Here is a 22,564-nt window from a genome sequence, read left to right as displayed (position 1 = left end):
ATGCAGCCCAGGCACCTGGTTCCTTCCTCCTTGGAGCACCCGCCTATAGGGTGGCCCCTCTGTTCCAGAAACAACAGGCCAAGGACACTTGGTCCCAATCCTTCTCATTCTGGCTTCCTGGTAGGGTGGAGATTCCATGCTGGGAGGGGCAAGTTGAGAAGCTCAAGGCATATCACCCCATCCAGGGGCCCACCCAGAGAGCAGGGACTCCCTCCAAGGGAAGTGGCCACTGTCCCTGCCCCCAGCTGCAGAGCCGTGGCACAGAGTTCTGTCCACAGGGTGAGGCGGGCCACAGGCATAGCTTGATGTTGACTTAGGGACCCACCAGGCCTTGCTGACCTTTTCTTATGACTTTTCTTATGAATGAACTTCTTTGCTGCTTTCTTCCTTTCTTCCTTCCCTCTCTCCTCACAGGGGTCATGGTTCTCCCAGGCTCCTCAGTCCTTCCTGTTTCCTCTCACAGGCATTTTCAAACCCAGGCTTGGCACCCGCTTCTTGGAGGACCTGAACGAATGCCTGTGGAGCAAACTCTAGTAACTTTAATATATCTTCTAAGGTCCCACATCGAGCTTTGGATATGAGTCCTATCTGTGCCACTTAAATGGTTCATCAATTTACATCAGGTGAAATAGTTAACTGTGTTGGGAATAACCCATGCTCCAGGCAACACCCGTGCCCTTGAATCTGGAATGAGTCTTTAGCAGTTCTAGTTGTTCTTATTGATTAAAAAACCTGGGGGATGGCCTCAAAATGCCTCTGAGAGTGGCTTCTTCTCCTTCAGGAGAGGATTTATGGAATCTACCTCTCACCCAGGCCTGCTCTTACAGGGGTGTTCAACCTTTTGGGCATCTCTGGGACACACTAGAAGAAGAAAAGTTGTCTTGGGCCGCATATTAAATACACAAACACTAATGAAAACCAAAAAATCTCATAATGTTTTAAGGAAGTTTACGATTTTGTGTTGGGCCTCATTCATAGCCATCCTGGGGCACATGTGTCCGTGGGCCACAGATTGGACACCTCTGTTTAACACATGGCTAAGTCTCCGACTTAAATATTTTAAAAAGTTTCTATTTGTCTACTGCAGCGAACAGAACAGGTGATTAAAGTGATTCTGGGAAAACACCACCAACTGAATGTTGGGTGAGTGTAACCACTTTTCCACTCTCGGCATAACCGCCCAGGGTTTTGTAGGTCTATGCCAACTTCCATCTGCACAGGAGATAATGACAGCTGGGAACCCACTTCCCATGGCGGTTGTGGGAGGGCAGCGAGGTCTGGAGATGGTGTGTGGACCCAGAACAGATTTGTGAGTGGAGGGGAGGCAGCACTGTCACTCTGTGTCTCTGCTGTTTGCGCAGAGATACATGGCGGAGTCGCCCAAGCCTGGCGATCGGATGCCCAGCGAACAGAAGGATGTGTTAGTCCGGCTGGGTTGGAAGTTGTCCGAGGTGTCTGTTTCTTTGTTAAGTGTCTGATCATAGTAGTAGAGCAGCAACTTTGGGCCTTGGCTCAGCTTCTGTTGGTACCAGTACATGACATCGTGATTCAGGTCCTGAGAACAAGTCAAGGTCACTGGTTCCCCCATCCTGGTAATCTGGTATCTTGGGCTCTGGGTGACCGTGGCACCCAGGTGACCTGAAGAAAAAGAAGGAACATTTAGAGACAGAGTCAAGAGGGAGACGGATGTTGATGCTGGAAAGAAAGACACTGAACTGGGATGTGATAGCTTTCATTAAAAATGCCCCTCTGCCCAGGACTCACCCGCTCCCAGGCGACAAAGGGCCACACAGTGGAGAAGCCTGGGACCCATGGCAGGTCCAGAACAGGTGTGGGGCATCTGTCCTTCCCAGACTCGGATCTCTGGGTTTGAAGGTGGGAGCTCCGAGAGCCCCTGGTCCCTGAGAAGTGCGTCTGCCTGTGATGGCAGAGCTGCTGTTGACATCACCAGGGCAAGGGCCACTCCTTGTCATATTATATGCAGCTTCCTACGTGGCTGAAGAGGCTGGGCTGGATCAAGCACGAAGCAGAGGAGATGCCTTCCTATTTGTCCCTCTTCCTGTGTCTTACTCATGTTCACCCAGTCCTTTCTACTTACATCCTGTAAGGTAGGTCACACATTCCTCAGCACAGGGCTACCTTTTGCTCAGGTTGCACTCATGAGTCTATGGCGCCATGTCTTTGGTTTGTTATCTACGTCCTTGACGCAAGAAATTTATCTGCCTGCGAGCCCCACCCAGAAGCGGAAATCAAGCCCTGTAGTTTCCACAGCACATCAAGGAAATCGGTGGCAACACACTGCCCCCTTGTGGCCACTAGAAAAGTGTTGGGAGCAGCCTTCCCACACTACCAGAGGAGACCAGTGCCCTGGGTGAGGATGCAGAGGGCTTAGAAATATGTCTAGTCTCATTCTGCTCCTACTAGACCCGTGCCCCTCCGACCAACACATGGCAGGGGACTGGCAAGCGTCACTAAAGATAACACGTCCCTGTTGTGACAACTGAAACTGGCCTCCAAGACACTCAGGATTGGCTGACATGCCTATGTGTACGGCTAACCCATGTTTTCTCCATTTAAAAATCAGACCCGATGGAGAAAGGAAAACCACCTTTCGTCTGTGTTTATCAACTTGGCTATCCCACTCAAAAATGAGATTTTAAAGTGTTTGGAAATGGATTTGTGTGGGACCAACGTAACTTAAACTTACCACCATCCTGGCCACCTGTGTCAGAGAACAACCTACAAACCAGGAGTAAATGCGTGTTCACTCCCGTTTTTATTGCCATCGAGGAGTCATTTAAATCGTGAGGAGAAGGGTTGTGACGATGTGGCCACAATCAGAGTCCCAATCCCTTTCAGATCAGAGCAGTGCAGTGGACAAGAATCACACCATGCCTTCACCCGGGGATGACGCACTCACCTCAAAAACAGGTAATAGACCGAGTTCTGTGTTAGGAGCCCCAGGACCTGGGCCACAAACATGTCACAGATACTCTTGCATTTCAAGAGTTAATGCGGGTTCTGCCTCTCTTTTCCTCCGTGGCGGATGAAGCTCAGGGGGGGGACGTCTGTCTAGAGATGCCTCTGGTGGCAAGGGGGCAGGCAGAGGGTGTGTTTTTGTACAGGAAGGGCCTGACTCTGAAGCGCTGTGTCGAGGCTGCTGGCACAGAAGTAGACTCCGGAGTCCTCTGGCCGTGCAGGCTGGATCTTCAGGGTGGAAAACGTCCCTTTGGTCCTCTCAGCTGAGAATCGATCGGCGGGCATCCCTGATTTATCCTGCACAAGCTCTTTTAGAAACCTGATCAGAAAGGTTATTTCTTTCCCAGAGGCATGTTGGTACCAAAGAAGAGTCTCGTGCCCAGAAATCGGGTCACATCTCAGAGTCACAGCCTGTTCCTTCTCTATGACCCTGTGGCTTGGGAACTGAGTGACTCCAGAGGAGACGGGTCCTGTGGGAAAAGATGACAACATAGAATATGTCACATGAGTGTCCTGGGCAAAGGCCAAGTGGAGACATTCCCACATGGAAGGACTCACTTGCTCCCAGGAGACAAAGGGACACCAAGCCGAGAAGCCTATAAACCATGGCAGGATCCAGATAGAAATAAGAATTTTTCCAGATGATGGGACGGGTAAGTATGAGCAAAAATGAAAGCAAATCCATGTCCCCTTGGCCCTGTAAGATGTGTCCCGCAATGACATCATCATGGTCATCAACGCCTGTGGTCTCAAGAGCGCCCTCTGGGGAAGAAGAAGGGTAGCAGAAAGAGAGAAGTTCCTCTCAAGTTTGTCCCTTGAGGGGTGATGAACCAGTGCCAACAACATTGACCTGTTTCTGCATTGAAATAGAAACCATCTTCCTACATGTTCCTGAAGAAGCTGCCACAGTAAACAGTGTTATTTCCTTTTCAGGTCAATAAATTTTCGTCTTCTCAGAATAAAATGTAAGGCCTTCAAATGACCCTGCAACTTAATAGATGACCAATAAATGTTTCAGTTCAGTTGTGCGATTTGATTAAGATGTACCTTGGATGCTGTTTTGATGGGACAGGGGACATGGTGTGCAGACAGACCCCCACTAGATGAGGGAGAGCAAGGATTCAGATATTTACAAACAAATAAAAAACACCCGAAGAAAAGTGTATCTGGGTCTGTTTCTATTGTTGTACTGATATGCATGTATGTTTTGCAGATAATAAAGTACAATGCTACATGTAAGTGAAATTATGCGTATGACGCATGGACATGGACAACGATGTGGGGACTGCTTGAGGTAGGGGAGAGGGTGGGTCTGGGTGGAGATGGGAATGGGGGAGAAAGCAGGAACAACTGTAACAGAGGAAAAAAGAAATAAAGTGGCCCTGGCTGGTGTAGCTCAGTGGATTGAGTGTGGGCCTGCGAACCAGACAATCACAGTTCGATTCCCAGTCAGGGCACATGCCTGGGTTGCAGGCCAGTTCCCAGCAGGGGACTCACGAGAGGCAACCATACATTGATATTTCTCCCTCTCTCTCTCTTTCCCTTCCCCTCTAAAGATAAATAAATAAAATATTTAAAAAAAAACAACAAGAAACCAAGTGAATCTCCAGGAATGCAAAATGATACAGTGCTCTGGAAAATAATTGGGTAGTGTCCTTGAAAAATAACGATATGCTTTCCATACAACCGAGCAAACTCAGTCTCACTCCGGGGCATAAATTGATCCCAGAGCAATAAGAATTTATGTCCACATAGAACCCTGTACACAAAAGTTTGTACATAGCCACCTAACTTGTAATAGTCAAAACAGGGAGACAACCAAAATGTCCTACCATAAGTGAGTAGCTACACAGGCTTTGGTACATCCATGCTGTGGGGTGATTTTCAACAATCAAAAACAAAAACAAAACAAGAATTACTGGTAAATGTAACAACTCAGACGAATCTCAAGGGCAATGTGTGAGTGAAAAGAGCCAGTCTCAAAAAAGACCACCTACTGTATGAGTCCGTGTAGAAAACATTCTCAAAACGACATCACAGAAATGGAGAATTGATCGCTGCTTCCCAGGGGTCCAGGGTGGCGCGTGTGGGGGTGTGTGCGCGCGTGTGGTTGGGCAGACTGTGGTGCCCCAGTAGCTCTGTATATTGATTGCATCTTCATACGTGAATAAAAATGACTTAGAATGGCTTGCGCGTGGCAACAAGGTCAATTTCCTGGTCTCGGTATTTGAGGATAATTATGGAAGATGTAACCACCGGTGGAGACAGCATGAAAGCTACGCTGGAACTTTTCATTCTTCTTTGCAACTTCCTGTGAATCTGGAGCTATTTTTAACTGATAAGTGAAGGAAAGGGGACATCTGAAAATGTGAAAAAGGTGTATTGCGACAATTAGAAAGATGATTATGGGAGAATTGGAAGAAAGTGGAAAAGGGCCGAGCAGATCTGAGGATATAACCGTAGTCCTACGTAACCATCGCAATGGTGCAGGCGAAGGCAGCAGGGACCCCTAATGACCCCCTGAGACAGTCCAGCCGAAATAATGATCGCTGTGCAATAGATGCACAGTTTCAAGCTGCCTTCATCACTTGAAAGCCCCATGGGATACATTAACTCTCTGCCTTGGACTCAGCCACCCTCTGTGAAAATCCGTGAGGAATGCCAGGAACCAGCCCTCCTGCCTTTGTTTCTAGAAGTTTCCTAATGCCATACATTCAGTGGATTCTGTCCTTGGCTTCCCAACCAAGAGGTAAGGAACTAAATAAATCCCTGCCTGTGATCTGACAACAGGGAGCCCTAGAAAGTCAGCTAAGGAGGAATGGGGGAGGTTTCTGCACAGGGAGGGGATGACTATGCAGTGCTGTGGCTAAGGTGCTGGCACAGAGGTACACGGCTGAGTCCTCCGGTTCTGTGGGCTGGATCCTCAGAGTGGAGAATGACCCATTAGGCATCTGAGCTGAGAATTGCTCATTAGGCAGACCTGTTTTGTCCAGAGCTTTGGCATAGCTGAAGGAAATCAGAAACCTTATGCCTTCTACCGAGGTCTGTCTGTACCAGTAAAGGAAGTTATGGCCTGAAACTGGCTCACAACTCAGAGTCACTTCTTGTCTCCTCTTTGCCATCTTGTGCCTGGGTGTCTCAGTGAGTCCAGCATGTGTGGGCTCTGTGGAAAGGGACAGAGTTTGGGAACAGGATAAGGGATATAAATGGAAACAGAACTAGGAATATCCCAAAATGCAGAATCTGAAACTCTGAGGACTCACCTACTCCCAAGAGACAAAGGGCCACCCAGCAGAGGAGCCTGGTGGCCATGGCAGGGCGGGGCAGGAGGAGGCTTCACCCAGATGAGGGCCCTTGTGAGCCTGAGCACATGGGCAGGGCTTCTGTTTCCTCTGGGCTCCACAAGGTGGAGAATGACATTATTCTCTGTCACTGCTCAAGGAACCTCCTCCCAAAGGCAAACCTCAATTCTGTGGAGCAGATCACTGGGACAGTCACCTGCCTCCTGGGACATTGCCCTGCACCTGAGATCTTTCTCGTGGCAAACACCAGTTGTCTCTCTGGCCTTTACCACCCCTCACTGTTCTGACTTTGCACAAATCTTTTCTTTATAACTGAGATTTTTTCTTTTTATTTTTTTTAAGATCTTATATGCCCTGAATACCGGGGAGCAATACTTTACAAATGAACTTGGTAATAAGTGAGACAAATTTATATGTAACACAGTGCTAACCATCACCCCTGTTTCATACCCCATCACACTTTGTTGAATTACTGAAAAAAACTTGATCTGTGCATTTCATAGATTTGTCCTGGCTCATGTAAATTTATAGTAAAACAAGGCATACATGAAAAATATATGCTTTTGTCATTAGCAAAGGAGAAGCAGCTTCTATGCATCATCATGTAATTTCTAAAATTTGACAAATTATACAAAAAGTCCTATACGTCAGTAGATATAAATCTGTATCTATTTTTTGCCTACTTTCTGAATTGGTGTGTGTATATATATATATTCACATAAATGGAATCATATCGTATTTTTAGCTTCATTATTTAGTTATTGTATGAGCTTCCTTATATACTGATTATATGGTTACAAAGTTCCTTTTTTTAAAAAAAGGTTTTTATTTATTTGTTTTAGAAGAGGAGTTGGGGAGGTTAAAGGGAGGGAAAGAAACTGCACTGTGTGGTTGGCTCTCATGCGCCCCCTCCTGGGGATCTGGCTGTAACACAGGCATGTGACCTGACTGGTAATTGAGCCTCTAACCTTTCAGGTTTACCGGCCCGCACTCAATCCACTGCATCACACCTGCTAGGGATGAAGTTTATGATTTTAATAAAACGACACCAACACACCAGGTAAGTACAAATAGATTCTTTAAATGTAAGCAAAGCATCCTATTGACTCTGCATTTCCTGTGCACAGCGGTGAACCAAAGGAAAGCTCTTCAGTGAGGACCAGAGAATTTCTGTCAGTGACCAGGCTGTGTGGTGATCACTGCTAAATGCTCTGGGTCATTCAGGAGCTCCCACCTTGCCATCCGTAGGGGCCCAGATGAAGATGGATTTACCTAGGGTTCCCATCACAGTCTTCAACAATGAACTAGGTGTAGACAATGAGAGAATCGAGAACATAATGAGTTTAAAAGCTGCTAAGTACATGAACTGAGGGTCAGTGGGTAAAGAAATCGTAGGAGGATGGTGCTGAATTAGTGAGAAGAAAACTAATATGAAGAGGTAGGAAAATGAGATGACTGACATGGCAATTTTGGAAGGAGCTCATTGGTAATTGAGCTCAGTAATTCCCAGACGGGAATTACTGAAGTGCATCTGAAAAGTGTTGGAGATAAAAATTACTGCAAGTGAGGAGGCCAGGAGACTGAGACACCAAAGCCCTGTAGAAAGTGTGTGTGTGATGATGACATCTCCAACGGTGACAGCTTCACTGGGGAGGGGGAGGGGGAGAAGTGAATGAGGATGGTAATGATGGTAGAGAAGTAGCAATAAGTTCAACAACAAAGGGCAATGTTCTGATGCCATGTGTGTGAGGAGTGGGTATTAAAGCTGGGGAGAGGGGACTGGTCTGGAAGGAGCAAGGAGGACCCAGGAGGATAAAGAATGCACTGAATTTGGGCATCATATGTTTGATTCTATGTTTTGAAATAAACACAGAAGAAATTATATTGCATATCCATCTTAAAGGGCAGAGCACCTAAATGCTGTAAATTAAGACAATGATAAGTGAAATTTGGCTGCATGATAGAACCTTAGAAAGTGTGTGTGTGTGTGTGTGTGTGTGTGGTGGGCAGAATTCTGTTTGCAGCTTAGACGGAAAGGAGAATACAGGCCCGAGGAGCTGTTACCAGGAGGTTCCATGGTTTAGATGGAGAGGCCAGTGCAGGAAGGCAGGGATGTGCACTGTGTGGGTAACTAAGGTCTATCTCCAGGTGTGCAGAGTGTTGAGCCCACAGACAGTGTGGGAGGAAAACCTAAAGTGCATTTTGTACACTGTTTCCTGCACAAGAATTTTAAATTCATAACTTATCCTTTCTGCCCTTGTCATGTCCCAAACCTACGTATGTCTCCTGGTGAGAACGGAGCAGAGAGTGTTGCTCCCTCAACACCAGAGTGCTGCTTTTCACAACACTGGGGGCTGATGAGAGAAGGGGAAGTAGGAGGTTTCTGCACAGGAAGGCGGTGACTGTGCAGCGCTGTGGCTAAGCTGCTGGCACAGAGGTACACAGCTGAGTCCTCGGGTTCTGTGGGCTGGATCTCCAGAGTGGAGAGGGACTCATTAGGCATCTGAGCTGAGAATCGCTCCTTGGGCAGACCTGTATTGTCCAGAGGTTTTGCATAGCTGAAGGAAATCAGAAACCTTACGCCCTCCACTGAGGTCTGTTTGTACCAGCAAAGGTACTTATGGCCTGAAACTGGCTCACAACTCAGAGTCACTCCTTGTCCCCTCTTTGTCACCTTTTGCCTGGGTGTCTGGGTGACTCCAGCATGAGTGGACTCTGTGGAAGAGGGCAGAGTTTGGGAACAGGGTAAGGAACTTAAGTGGAATCACACCTGGGAATATAAAAAAATGTAGATTCTTCATTTCTGGGGACTCACCTATTCCCAGGAGACAAAGGGTCACCCAGCAGAGGAGCCTGGTGGCCATGGCAGGGTGGGGCAGAAGGAGGCTCTACCCGGAGGAGGCCCCTGTGGACCTGAACACAAGAGCAGGGCTTCTTGTTCCTCTCGGCCTCACACGGTGGAGTGTGTCTTGGGAGTGACATCACTCTCTGTCAATTCTCATAGGACCTCCTACCAACAGTGAATATTAGTTGTCAGTGGAATTGACTGGAATAGGTCAGGTCCTTTTTGAGGTTTGTTTGGCCTATTCAAAGTCTCCAAGACTGTCATTAATTGTCACTTCTCATGACCCTGTGCCTCCACCATTCTCTGTTCTCTGCTGTATCCATTGTCTCCCATCTGCTGGCCATGGTGGGATGCATGTGCCACAGGCACTGCAGAATCTGGCCAAAAAGACAGTTCATTGATCTTTGCGTTCTTCATAGTCCTGTCAAGGCACTCCCGGACCTCCACACCCACAAATCTAAATACTTTCTGGCTGAGCTGAGGCTTTTACCTAATCTGTCCAAGAATCATTTAGACTGGACACGAGGGTGATCATGAAGGGACAGAAACAGATGCTCTGGGAAAGCAGGGTTGTGGTCATCCAGCACTGACTTTATAGTACTAATCCTTGTTCCTGGCTTAGATAATGAGAGAAATATAAGACAGGAGAGGACCAAAGCTGTTGCGTCTATGGCCTGAAGTTCAGTGACTATAAGAATCACAGGGAGTGGATTTTGCATTAAAGGAGAAAGACAAAAGAGCATGGAATGTGAAATGGATGTTTTGGAAAGAGATTATCTTTGCTCACTCCAGGGTCGAGACTTGGAGGTGCTCTTGGGTAGGATTGGAGGCAAAACATTACTGAAAGTGAAGAGACCAGGAAACTGAGACGCCAAACCCAGGTATATATTGTCCACGTGATTATGATGTCCCCAATGGTGGCAGGATCAGTGGTGGGGAGGAAGTGAATGAGGATAGATCTGAGGGTAGAGGAGACAGAGCAACATGAAAGACAGTATTCTACTCCACGTGTGTGAGGAGCTGGGTATTAAAGCCAGGGAGAGGGGAATGTTGTAGAATCAGTAGGTAGGATTTGGAGGGCCAAGAATACACTGAAATTGGACAGACAAGCAGATTCCCACTCTTGATATCCAAGTGGGAATTTTATTCTATTTCCAACGTGAAGATCAGGGCCCCTGGATGACAAAACGAACAATGACGAATGCAGTTTGGCTATGAGACAGACTCTAGAAACTTGGGTGTGTGTCTGTGCATGTGGAGTCATGGGGGGATTCTGTTAGCAGCTCAGAAGGGGAGGAGAACGCATGGCTGAGGAGCCCTTACGGGAAGTTCATATGGTTTACATGGAGAGGCTGGTGCAGGAAGGCAGGGATGTGCAGAGTGTGGGTAACTAAGGTCTGTCTCTCAGGTGTGCAGAGCGTTGAGCCCACAGACAGTGTGTAAGGACAACCTATAAAGCACCTTTTCTACATTGTGCCCTTCACAGGGGTTTCCCAGTTGACACCTTTTGCTTTCTGTCCTTGTCATGCCCCAAACCCACACAAGTCTCTTGGTGACAGTGGAGCAGAGAAGTGTTTTACACAGGACACCTGGGGGCTGGTGAGAGAAGGGAAAGGAGGTTTTTGCACAGGGAAGGGGCAACTGTGCAGCGCTGTGGCTAAGCTGCTGGCACAGAGGTACACGGCTGAGTCCTCGGGTTCTGTGGGCTGGATCTTCAGAGTGGAGAATGACACATTAGGCATCTGAGCTGAGAATCGCTCCTTGCGCATCCCTGCGGTCTCTACAGGAAGTTGGTTTTGGAAGTAAAACAGTAACTCCAGTCCCCTCACTGGGGTCTGTCTGTACCAGTAAACGCGTTTGTGGACAGAAATTGGCTGACAACTCAGAGTCACTCCTTGTCCCTTCTTCATCACCTTGTTCCTAGGTGTCTGGGTGACTTCAGCATGTGTGGGCTCTGTGGAAGAGGACAGAGTTTGGGGACAGGATAAGGAATATAAATGGAAGGAGAACCGGGAATATTTATAAAAATGCCGAATCTTCATTTCTGGGGACTCACCTATGCCCAGGATACAAAGGGCCACCCAGCAGATGAGCCTGGTGGCCATGGCAGGGTGGGGCAGGAGGGGGCTTCACCCAGATGAGGCCCTTCTGAGCTTGAAGACAGGGGTAGGGCTTCTAGATTTTCTCAGATCCACAAGGTGGGGTGTGGCTTGGTAGAGACATAGTTCTTTGTCATTTGTCATATGACCTCTTCCTAAAGGTAAATAGTATCTCTTTGCAGATGACTGGAATAGGTTATGTCTCATCTGGAATGTGGTTGGATCTTTTAAAATCTCCAAGAATTCTAACAACAGTCACCTCATGCAACCTGTGCTTCCATCATTCCTTATTCTGTGCTGTAGCACACGTCTACCTCTCCTGGGCATGTCGGTGTGGGTGTGCCAATGGTACTGCAGATTCTGGACACCAAGACAGTACTTCCAGTCTCATGTCCTTCCTACTCCTCTCAAAGAACTCCCTGACTCCCAGACACACAGATCTAAATAATTTCTGGCTGAGCTGTGGCTTTAACCCAATTCCTCCATGGAGACTTTAGATTAGACTCAATGGTGTCTATAGTCTATGACGTCATAATCAATGGTGATTATAAAGGCACATACACAGATGCCCTTGGAAAGGAGGGTTGGATTTAACCAAGGTTGACTTTAGAGTACTAATCCTTGTGTCTGGTTTAGATAATGTGAGAAATAAGACATGAGAGTTTCAAAGCAGTTAGGTATAGGGGCTAAATTTCAGTGACCAAAGAATCATAGAAAGTAGATTTTGCATTACAGAAAGAAAGAAAGGAGTATGGGATACTAAAATGGACATTTTGGAAGCAGAGTATTTTTCTTCACTCCCTGGTCTAGAATTGATGGTATTCTTGGAAAAGATTGGAGGCAAAATATTACTGAAAATGAGGAGGTCAGGAAACTGCGAAGCCAAACTCCTGGGCATAAATTGTGCACATGGTAACCACATCACCAGGGGTGGCAGGATCAGTGGTGTAGAGGGATGTGAATGAGGACAGATGTCCTCATTCATGGATTATTCTAATCCATGTTCTCAGGAGCTGGGTATTAAAGCCGGAGAGAGGAGAATGTACTAGAAGCAGTAGACAGGATTGGGAGGACGAAGAATGCACTGAAATTGAAGAGAGGGGCAGAACGTGTCTCTTGGCATTCACAGTAGGAATTTTATTTGATTTCCAAGTTGAAGATCAGCATTTCTGAATAACAAAAAGGACAATGACATGTGGAATTTGGCTATAAGACAGACTCTAGAGAACGTATGTGTGTGTGTGTGTGTGTGTGTGTGTGTGTGTGTTTATGGACATAGGGTCATTCTGTTAGGAGATTCTGTTACCAGAACTCCCATGGTTTAGATGGAGAGACAAGTGCAGAAAGGCAGGAACGTGCAGAGGGTGGGTAACTAAGGTCTGTCTCTCAGGTGTGGAGATTGCTGGGCCCACAGACAATGTGTGAGGAAAATCTGAACCCCATTTTCTACATGGTTGCCTCTGAAGGGTTCTCTCTCTTGAGACCTTTTCCTTTTTGCCCTTGTCATGCTCAAAACCACACAAGTCTCTTGGCGACAGCGGAGCAGAGAAAACTTTACACAGGACACCTGGGGGCTGGTGAGAGAAGGGGAAGCAGGAGGTTTCTGCACATGGAGGGGATGACTGTGCAGCGCTGTGGCTAAGCTGCTGGCACAGAGGTACATGGCTGAGTCCTCGGGTTCTGTGGCCTGGATCTTCAGAGTGGAGAAGGACTTGTTAGACATCTCAGGTGAGAATCGGGTACTGGGCAGCCCTTTCTGGTCCAGAGGTTTTGCATAGCTGAAGGAACTCAGAAACTCCAGTCCCTTTTCTGAGGTCTGTCTGTACCAGTAAAGGTAGTCATGGCCTGAAATTGGCTGACAACTCATAGTTACATCTTGTCCCTTCTTTGTCACCCTGTACATGGGTGTCTGGATGACTCCAACATGTGTGGGCTCTGTGGAAGACAACAGAGTTTGGAACAAGATAAGGAATGCAAATGGAAACAGAACTGAGAATATCAAGAAAGTGCAGAATTTTAGTTTCTCACCTACTCCCAGGAGACAAAGGGCCACCCAGCAGAGGAGCCTGGTGGCCATGGCAGGGCAGGGCAGGAGGAGGCTCCACCCAGAGGATGCCCTAGTGAGCCTGAACACAGGGGCAGGGCTTCTAGTTCCTTTGGTCTCCACAAGGTGGAGAGTGACATCTCTCTCTGTCACTGCTCATGGGACCTCCTCTCAAAGGTGAACATCAATTCTGTGCAGCAGACCACTGGGATAATCACAAGCAACCTGAACTGTGGCCCTGCCCCAGGGCTCTTTCTGGATAGAATCACTGGTCATCTCTCTGGCTTTTGCCACCCCTCACTGTGCTGACTTCACACAAATCATTTTTTCACAGCTGAGAATTCTCCTTTTTTTAAAAAAAAGATAAGCTATGCCCTGCAAGAAATTTCAAAAGTAATATTTTACATGTCACTTCAGCAATAAGCAAGAAAAAGATGTATGTAATGTGAGGCCAGGTAACACCTCTGTGTCCTTCCTCCAATCCCACCTTGCAGAGCTACTGGAAGAGCAATTTGATTTATAACCTCACACGGATTTGTCATGGCTCTTCTAAAGTAATAGTAAAAATTAATGGCATATATGAGAGACATATTATTTTGTTAATCAAAGTAGAAGAATCTTCTATATGTTATTTTGTAATTTCTAAAATTTGAGTAAATATGCAGTCGTATACATTACTAGATGTAAATCTAACTCTGTTTATTTGCCTGCTTTCTTCATTCTTACACATATATTTTCACAGAAATGGGATCATATCCTACATTTTGAGCTTCATTATTTAGTTATTGTATAGTTATAATGTTTCTGTTATTTAATAACACTAACACACCAGGTTAGCAGTTAGATTCTTTAAATGTAAGTGAAGCATCCTATTGATTATGCATTTTCTGTGCACAGAATGAACCAATAGAATGCTCTTCAATGAGGATCAGAGAATTCCTGTCAGACTGTGTCCTGATCACCGTGAAATGCCCTCAGTCCACTGAGGAACTCCCACTTTGCCATTAGGGGCTGCCCAGAGGGAAGTCAATTTGTTAGGGTTCATACTATGGTCTTATACCTTGAACTTGGTTTAGATAATGTGAGAATTAAGACCACATGAGTTTCAAAGCTGCTACGTACATGAACTGAGGGTCAGCGGGTAATGGAATCTTAGGAGAATGGTGCTGAATTAGTGAGAAGAAAACTAATACGATGAGGTAGGAGAATGAGATGATTGACATGGCAATTTTGGAAGGAGCTCATTGGTGTCTCATTGCCCAGACGGGAATTACTGAAGTGCATCTGAAAAGTGTTGGAGGTAAAAATTGCTGCAAGTGAGGAGGCCAGGAGACTGAGACACCAAAGCCCTGTAGAAAGTGTGTGTGTGATGATGACGTCTCCAACGGTGACAACTTTTGGGGGAAGGGGGGTGGAGAAGTGAATGAGGATGGAAATGATGGTAGAGAAGTAGTAATAAGGTCAGAAGTAGCAATGGGCAATGTTCTGAGGCCATGTGAGGAGTGGGTATTGAAGCTGGGGAGAGGGGACTGGTCTGGAAGGAGCAAGGAGGACCCAGGAGGATAAAGAATGCACTGAATTTGGACACCATATGTTTGATTCTATGTTTTGAAATAAACACAGAAGAAATTATATTGCATATCCATCTTAAAGGGCAGAGCACCTTAATGCTATAAGACAACAATAAGTGAAAATTCCCTGCATGATAGAACCCTAGAAAACGTGTGTGTTAGGGGGAACTTCTGTTAGCACCTCAGAGGAAGATGAGAATAGAGAGCCAGGGAGCCATTACTAGGAGCTCCCATGGTTTAGATGGAGAAGTCAGTGTGCGAAGCTTGGAAAATGGGTAACTGAGGTCTGTCTCTCAGGTGTGCAGAGTGCTGAGCCCACAGACAGTGTGTGAGGAAAACCTAGAGCCCATGTCCTACAGTGTTCCCTTCCTAGGGGCTTCTCTGTTGATGCCTTTTCCTTTCTGTCCTTGTCATGCCCCAAACCCACACATGTCTCTTGGTTCAAGAAGAGCAGAGAAGACTTTTGTTCATGACCCCTAGGGGCTGGTGAGAGAAGGGGAAGCAGGAGGTTTCTGCACAGGGAAGGGATGACTACGCAGCATTGTGGCTAAGGTGCTGGCACAGAGGTACATGGCTGAGTCCTCAGGTTCTTTGGGCTGGATCTTCAGAGTGGAGAACAACCCATTAGGCATCTGAGCTGAGAATCACTCCTTGGCCATCCCAGTCTTATCTACAACAGTTCGACTGCTGAAATAAATCATAAACTCCAGTCCTTGCACTGTCTGTCTGTCTGTACCAGTGAAGGCCATTATGGCCTGAAACTGGCTCACAACTCAGAGTCACTCCTTGTCCCCTCTTTGTCACCTTGGGCCTGGGTGTCTGGGTGACTCCAGCATGGGTGGGTTCTGTGAAAGAGGACAGAGACTGGTAACAGGGTAGGGAACATAAATGAACGCAGAATGAGGAATATCCAGAAGATTCTTCAGAAGTGCAGATTCTTCATTTTGGGGGACTTACCTACCCCCAGGAGACAAAGAGCCACCCAGCAGAGAAGCCTGGTGGCCATGGCTGGGTGGGGCAGGAGGAGGCTTCCCTTAGAAGGGGCCACTATGAGTCTGAACACAGGGGCAGGGCTTCTGGTTCCTCTCAGCTCCACAAGGTGGAGACTGGCTTACTAGTTTCAGAGTTCTCTGTCATTTCTCACAGCACCTCCTCCCCAACGTGAATATTAATCCTCTTCAGAGGCATTGACTGGACTAGGTCATGTCTCTTCTGAGATTTGTTTGGATCATTCAAAGTCTCCAATACTTTTTAACAATAGTCACCTCACACAACCTGTGCTTCAATCATTCTTTATTCTCTACCGAATCACATGTCTACCGTCTCCTGTGCATTTTGGTGTGGGCATGTCAATGGCACTGCAGAATCTGGGCCCCAAGTCAGTACTTCCAGTCTCACATCCTTCATACTCCTCTCAAGACAGCTTCTGACTCCCGTGCACACAAATCTAAACATTCCTGGCCGAGCTTCAGCTTTTACCCAATCCCTCTCAAGAGCATTTTGATTGGCTAGCATGATCATTGTGAAGGAAACGATACAAATGCCCTGGGAATAAAGGGTTCAGTTTACCAAGGATTGACATTATAGTGTTCACTCTTTAATGGGGTTTAGATAATGTGAGAAAGAAGACATGAGCATTTCAGAGTAGTTGGATAAATGAGGGCAGGTCAGTGACTCTAAATGACATAGGAAGATGATTTCGTGTCAAAGAAAGAAAGGACAAGTAGATAGGAGCATGGAATGATGAGATGGAAATTATGGAAGGAGCTTATGTGTTCTTCACTGCCTGGTCCAGATGTTGGAAGTGCACTTGGAAAATATTGGAGGCACCGTATTATTGACAGTGAGGATGTCAGGAAACTCAGAATCCAAACCCACGCATATATTGTCCATGTGATGGTGATGACGGCACCAGTGATGGCGGGATCAGCAATGAGGAAAGAAGTGAACAAGGACAGATCTGATTGCAGAGAAGTAAGTTCAGCAACAAAAACCAACATTCTAACCCATGTGTGTGAAGAATTGGGTTAGAAGGAGAATGTTCTAGGAAAGGAGAATGTTCAGAAAGCAGCAGGTAGGATGGGGAGGACAAACAATGTACTAAATTGAGCATAGAGGCAGCTTATGCCCTTCAAGGTAAATACAGTAGAAATTTATTCTGCTTTCCTATTGATGTTAAGGGCTGAATAACATCTTCATTTCTAGAGACTCCCCTACTCCCAGGACCAAGGGCCACCCAGTACAGGAGCAGGGTGGCCATGGCAGAGTAGGACAGGAGGAAACTCTACTCAGGCAAGACTGTTGTGAGCCTGAGCACATGGGCAGGGCTTCTTGTTCTCCTGGGCTTCACAAGGTGGAAGGTGGCTCAGTAGTGACATCGATCTCTGTGTTTTCTCATAGAATATCCTCCCAATGGTGAATATGAACCCTCTTCAGTTGAATTGACTGAGATAGATCATGTCTCTTTTGGGGCCATTTGAACCACTCACCTTCTCCAAGACTCTTATCAATTGCCATTTCCCACAACACCGTGCTTCCACCATTCCTTGTTCTCTGCTGTATCACATGCCTGCTGTCTGCTGGGCATTTCTAAGTGTGTGTGCCTTTGACACTGCAGATTCTGGATACCAACACAGTACTTTACTCTTCACACCCTTCATACACTCCCCGACACACAAATCTAAATAGTTTCTGGCTGAGCTGTGGCTTTTACCCAATCCAACCAAGGTGAATTTAAATTAGACTCAGTGGTGATTATGAAGGTATATAAAGAGAGGACCTGGGAAAGGAGCATTGGATTTAACCAGGGCTGATTTGATAGTACTAATCCTTGTACCTGATTTAGATAATGTGAGAAATAAGACATGAGAGTTTCAAAGCACTTGGCTATATGGGCTGAAGTTCAGTGACTATAAGAATCATAGAAAGTAGATTTCGCATTAAAGAAAGAAAGGAGAAAAAGATAGGAGTATGGGATGATGAAGTGGACTTTTTAGAAGCAGATTATTTGTTGTTCATTCCATGGTCTAGACTTGGAGTTGGTCTTGGAAAAGACTGGAGACAAAGTTTTATGGAAAGTGATGAGGTCAGGAAACAGAAAAGCCAAACACACATATAAATGGTGCACATGATAACCACTTCACCAGGGGCGGCAGGATTCGTAGTGGGGAGGAAAGTGAATGAGGACAGATGCCATGTAGAGAATGCAAGGCAACAAGAAAGACAATATTCTAATCCATATTCTCAGGAGCTGGGTATTAAAGCCAGAGAGAAGAGATGTTCTAAAAACAGTAGACAGGATTGGGAGGACAAAGAATGCACTGAAATTGAACAGAGGAGCAGAATATGTCTCTCAGCATTCACAGTAGGACTTTTATTCTATTTCCAACAGAAGATTGAAATCTTCCTTCCCAAAGGAATATGCTGATCTTTCTTTATTCAAGGAATATCAGCATGCCTGAATAACAAAAAGGACAATGACAAGTGGAATTTGTCTATAAGACAGACTAGAAAATGTGTGTGTGAGTGTGTGTGGTCATTGGATCATTCTGTTAGGAGATGATAAGAAGAGGAGAATGGAGGGCTGGGGAGCCCTTACCAGAACTCCCATGGTTTAGATGGAGAGACAAGTGCAGGAAGGCAGGAACATGCAGAGTGTGGGTAACTAAGGTCTGTCTCTCAGGTATGGGGAGTGCTGAGCTCACAAAAAATGTGTGAGGACAACCTAAAACCCATTTCCTACATTGCTTCCTAGGCAGTGTTTTCTCTGTTGAGCCTTTTTCTTTTTGCCCTTGTCATGCCCCAAACCCACACATGTCTCTTTGTGCAAGCAGAGCAGAGAGGTCTTTTACGCAGGACTCCTAGGGGCTGGTGAGAGAAGGGGAAGCAGGAGGTTTCTGCACCAGGAAGGGGCAACTGTGCAGCACTGTGGGTAAGCCCTGGCACAGAGGTACAGGGCTGAGTCCTCTGGTTCTATGGGCTGGATCTTCAGAGTGGAGAGCAACTCATTAGGCATCTGAGCTGAGAATCGCTCCTTGGGCAGCCCTTTCTGGTCCAGAGGTTTTGCATAGCTGAAGTAAATCATATACTCCAGTCCCTTCACTGAGATCTGTCTGTACCAGTAGAGGTTGTCATGGCCTGAAATTGGCTCACAACTCATAGTTACATCTTGTCCCCTCTTTGTCACCTTGTACTTGGGTTTCTGGGTGACACCAGCATGTGTGGGCTCTGTGGAAGACAACAGAGTTTGGAAACAAGATATGGGACATAAATGGAAACATAACTGAGAATATCAACAAAATGCAGATTCTTAGTCTCTGGGGACTCACCTGCTCCCAGGAGACAAAAGGTCATCCAGAAGAGGATCCTGGTGGCCATGGCAGGGTGGGACAGGAGGAGGCTTCACCCAGACCAGGCCCTCCTGAGCCTGAACCTCCAGGCTCTCCTGGCTCCTCGTTCCTCTGGGCTCCACAAGGTGGAGTGTATCTTGGTAGTGACACAGCTCTCTGTCTTTTCTCATAAGACCTCCTCCCAAAGGGGAATGTTAATCCTCTTCAGTTGAATTGACTAGGATGGTTCATGTCTCTTTTGGGGTTTGTGTGGGTCATTCAAAGTCTCTAAGACTTTCATCAATATTCACCTCACATAACTCTGGGCTTTCACCATTGCTTATTCTTGCTGTGTCCATTGTCTACCGTGTCCTTGGAATGGTGGTGTGCATGTGCCATGAGCACTGCAGAATCTTGGCCCCAAGACAGTACTTCCATTCTCACCTCCTTCATACTCCTCTTAAGGTACTTCCTGACTCCCAGACACACAAATCTACATAATTTCTGACTGAGCTGGGCTTTTCCCCAATCTCTCCGAGGAGAATTTAGATGGGAAGAATGGGTGACTATGAAGACACATAAACAGATGCCCTGGGAAAGGAGGTTTGGATTTAAACAGGGTTGACCTTATAGTACTAATCCTTGTACCTGGTTTAAATTTTGTGAGAAATAAGACATGAGAGTTTCAAAGCAGTTGGGTCTATGGGCCAATATTCAGAGAGCATTAGAATTGTAGGAAGTATTTTGAATTAAAGAAGGAAACAAAAAGAAATAGGAGCACAGAATGATGAAACGGAAATTTTGAAAGCGGATTATTTGTTGTTCACTTTATGGTCTAGACTTGGAAGAAGTGGTCTTGAATGAGATTGGAGGGAAAATATTAGTGAAAGTGAGGATGTCAGGAAACTGAGAAGCCAGGCCTGGCTGATGTAGCTCAGTGGATTGAGTGCGGGCCTGCGAACCACACGATCGCAGTTCAATTCCCAGTCAGGCCACGTGCCTGGGTTGCAGGCCAGTTCCCAGCAGGGGACTCACGAGAAGCAACCATACATTGATGTTTCTCTCCTTCTCTCCTTCCCTTCCTCTCTAAAGACAAATAAATAAAATCTTAAAATAAAAAAAAGAAACTGAGAAGCCAAACGGGTGTGTAAATTGACCCCAGGATGATTACATCCCAAATGCTGGCAAAATCAGTAGTGGGAAGGAAGAGAATGAGGACATATCTGAGGGTAGAGAAGTCAGGGCAACATGAAAGGCAATATTCTAATCCATGTGTGTGAGGAGCTGGGTATTAAAGCCGGGGAGAAGGGAATATTGTAGAATAAGTAGGTAGGATTTGAAGGACCAAGGATACAGTAAAACTGAACAGAGAAGCAGATTCCGTCTTTTGGCATCAACGCAGGAATTTTATTACATTTCCAACTTGAAGATCTGGGCCCCTGGATGACAAAAAGAGCAAGGACAAGTGGAATTTGGCCATAAGACAGACTCTAGAAAACATGTGTGTGTGTATGTCAGCGTGTGCACATGGGGGGATTCTGTTAGCAGCTGAGAAGGAGTAGAGAATGGAAGGCTGAGGAGCCCTTATCAGGAGCTCCTACATTGTCTAGGGAGCGGCCAGTGCAGGAAGGCAGGAATGTGCAAAGTGTAGGTAACTGAGGTCTGTCTCTCAGGTGTGCAAAGTGCTGAGCCCACAGACAGTGTGTGTCCTACCTTGTTCCCTTCCTCGGGGTTTCTCTGTTGATACCTTTTCCTTTCTGTCCTTGTCATGTCCCAAACCCACACATGTCTCTTGGTGACTTCAGAGCAGAGAAGGCTTTTGTTCATGACCCCTAGGGGCTGGTGAGAGAAGGGGAAGCAGGAGGTTTCTGCACAGGGAGGGAGTGACTATGCAGCGCTGTGGCTAAGCTGCTGGCACAGAGGTACACAGCTGAGTCCTCGGGTTCTGTGGGCTGGATCTTCAGAGTGGAGAATGACCCATTAGGCATCTCAGCTGAGAATCGCTCCTTGGGCATCCCAGTGTCATCTACAACCGTTTGACTGCTGAAATAAATCATAAACTCTAGTCCCCTGACTGAGGTTTGTCTATACCAGTAAAGGTAGGTATGGCCTGAGATTGGCTGACAACTCAGAGTCATTCCTTGTCCCCTCTCTGTCACCTTGTTCCTAGGTGTCTGGGTGACTTCAGCATGTGTGGGCTCTGTGAAAAAGGGCAGAGTTTGGAAACAGGATAAGAAACATAAATGAAAAGAGAACTGAAAATATTTTTAAAAGCACAGATTCTTAATCTCTGAGAACTCACCTACTCCAAGGAGACAAAGGGCCACCCAGCAGAGGAGCCTGGTGGCCATGGCAGGGTGGGGCAGGAGGAGGCTTCACCCAGACAAGGCTCTTGTGAGCAAGACAGAGGGGCACGGCTTCTGGTTCCTTTGTTTTCCACAAGGTGGAGAGTGACATCTCTCTCTGTCACTGCTCATGGGACCTCCTCCCAAAGGTGAACATCAATTCTGTGCAGCAGATCACTGGGACAGTCACAAGTGACCTGGGACCTGGCCCTGCACATGGGTTCTTTCTGGTGAGAATCAACAGTTGTCTCTCTGGCTTTGACCAACCCTCACTGTGCTGACCTCACCCAAATCTTTTTTCATGGCTAGAATTCTCCTTTAAAAAAAAAAGATATCGTATGCCCTGCAGGAAATTTCAAAAGTAATATTTCACATGCTACTTTGGCAGTAAGCTAGTAAGAGATGTATGTAACCTGAGGCCAGGTAACACCTCTGTCCTTCCTCCAATCCCACTTTGCAGAGCTACTGGAAGAAGAATTTGATTTATAACCTCACATAGATTTGTCATGGCTCCTATAAATTTATAGTAAAAATTTATGGCATACATGAAAGACATGTTCTTTTTTAATCAAAATAGAAGTATCTTACGTATATTATTTTGTAATTTCTAAAATTTGAGAAAATATACAGTCATATACATCAGTAGATTTAAATCTAACTTTATTTATTTGCCTGCTTTCTTTATTCTTATAGATATACTTTTTACATAAATGGGATCCTATGCTATATTTTGAGCTTCATTACTTAATTATTGTGTGGTTATTAAGTTTCTGTGATTTAATAAAAACACACTAACAGACTGGGTTGGCAGAAATAGATTCTTTAAATGTAAGCAAAGCGTCCTATTGACCTTTGCATTTCCTGTGCACAGCATGAACCAATGGAATGCTCTTCACTGAGGATCAGAGAATTCCTGTCAGTGCCCAGACTGTGTTGTGATTCATTAGTGCCAAATGCTCTCTGTTGACTCAGGAACTCCCACCTTGCCATCCATAGCTGCCCAGAAGGAACTGGGATTTGTCAAGGTTGACACTATGAGTCTTAAACGTTG

General features: G+C 46.1%; 1 gene segment (V, D, J or C); it reads right to left on the bottom strand.

Annotated features, from left to right (window-relative positions):
• Nucleotides 1-1,286: 1,286 nt before the first annotated feature.
• On the bottom strand, nucleotides 1,287-13,443 carry LOC119002879 (T cell receptor beta variable 7-9-like). The segment is given in 2 exon segments: nucleotides 1,287-1,638; nucleotides 13,254-13,443. Coding segments are annotated over 2 exon segments (354 nt in total).
• Nucleotides 13,444-22,564: the final 9,121 nt, after the last annotated feature.

This window comes from Sturnira hondurensis, unplaced genomic scaffold (assembly GCF_014824575.4).
Source record: "Sturnira hondurensis isolate 20B ecotype Veracruz unplaced genomic scaffold, ASM1482457v3 Scaffold0018310, whole genome shotgun sequence".
NCBI classification, from domain to species: Eukaryota; Metazoa; Chordata; class Mammalia; order Chiroptera; family Phyllostomidae; genus Sturnira; species Sturnira hondurensis.
Note: the sequence above shows the minus strand (reverse complement) of the source record. Positions and strands in the feature narration are given on the sequence as shown.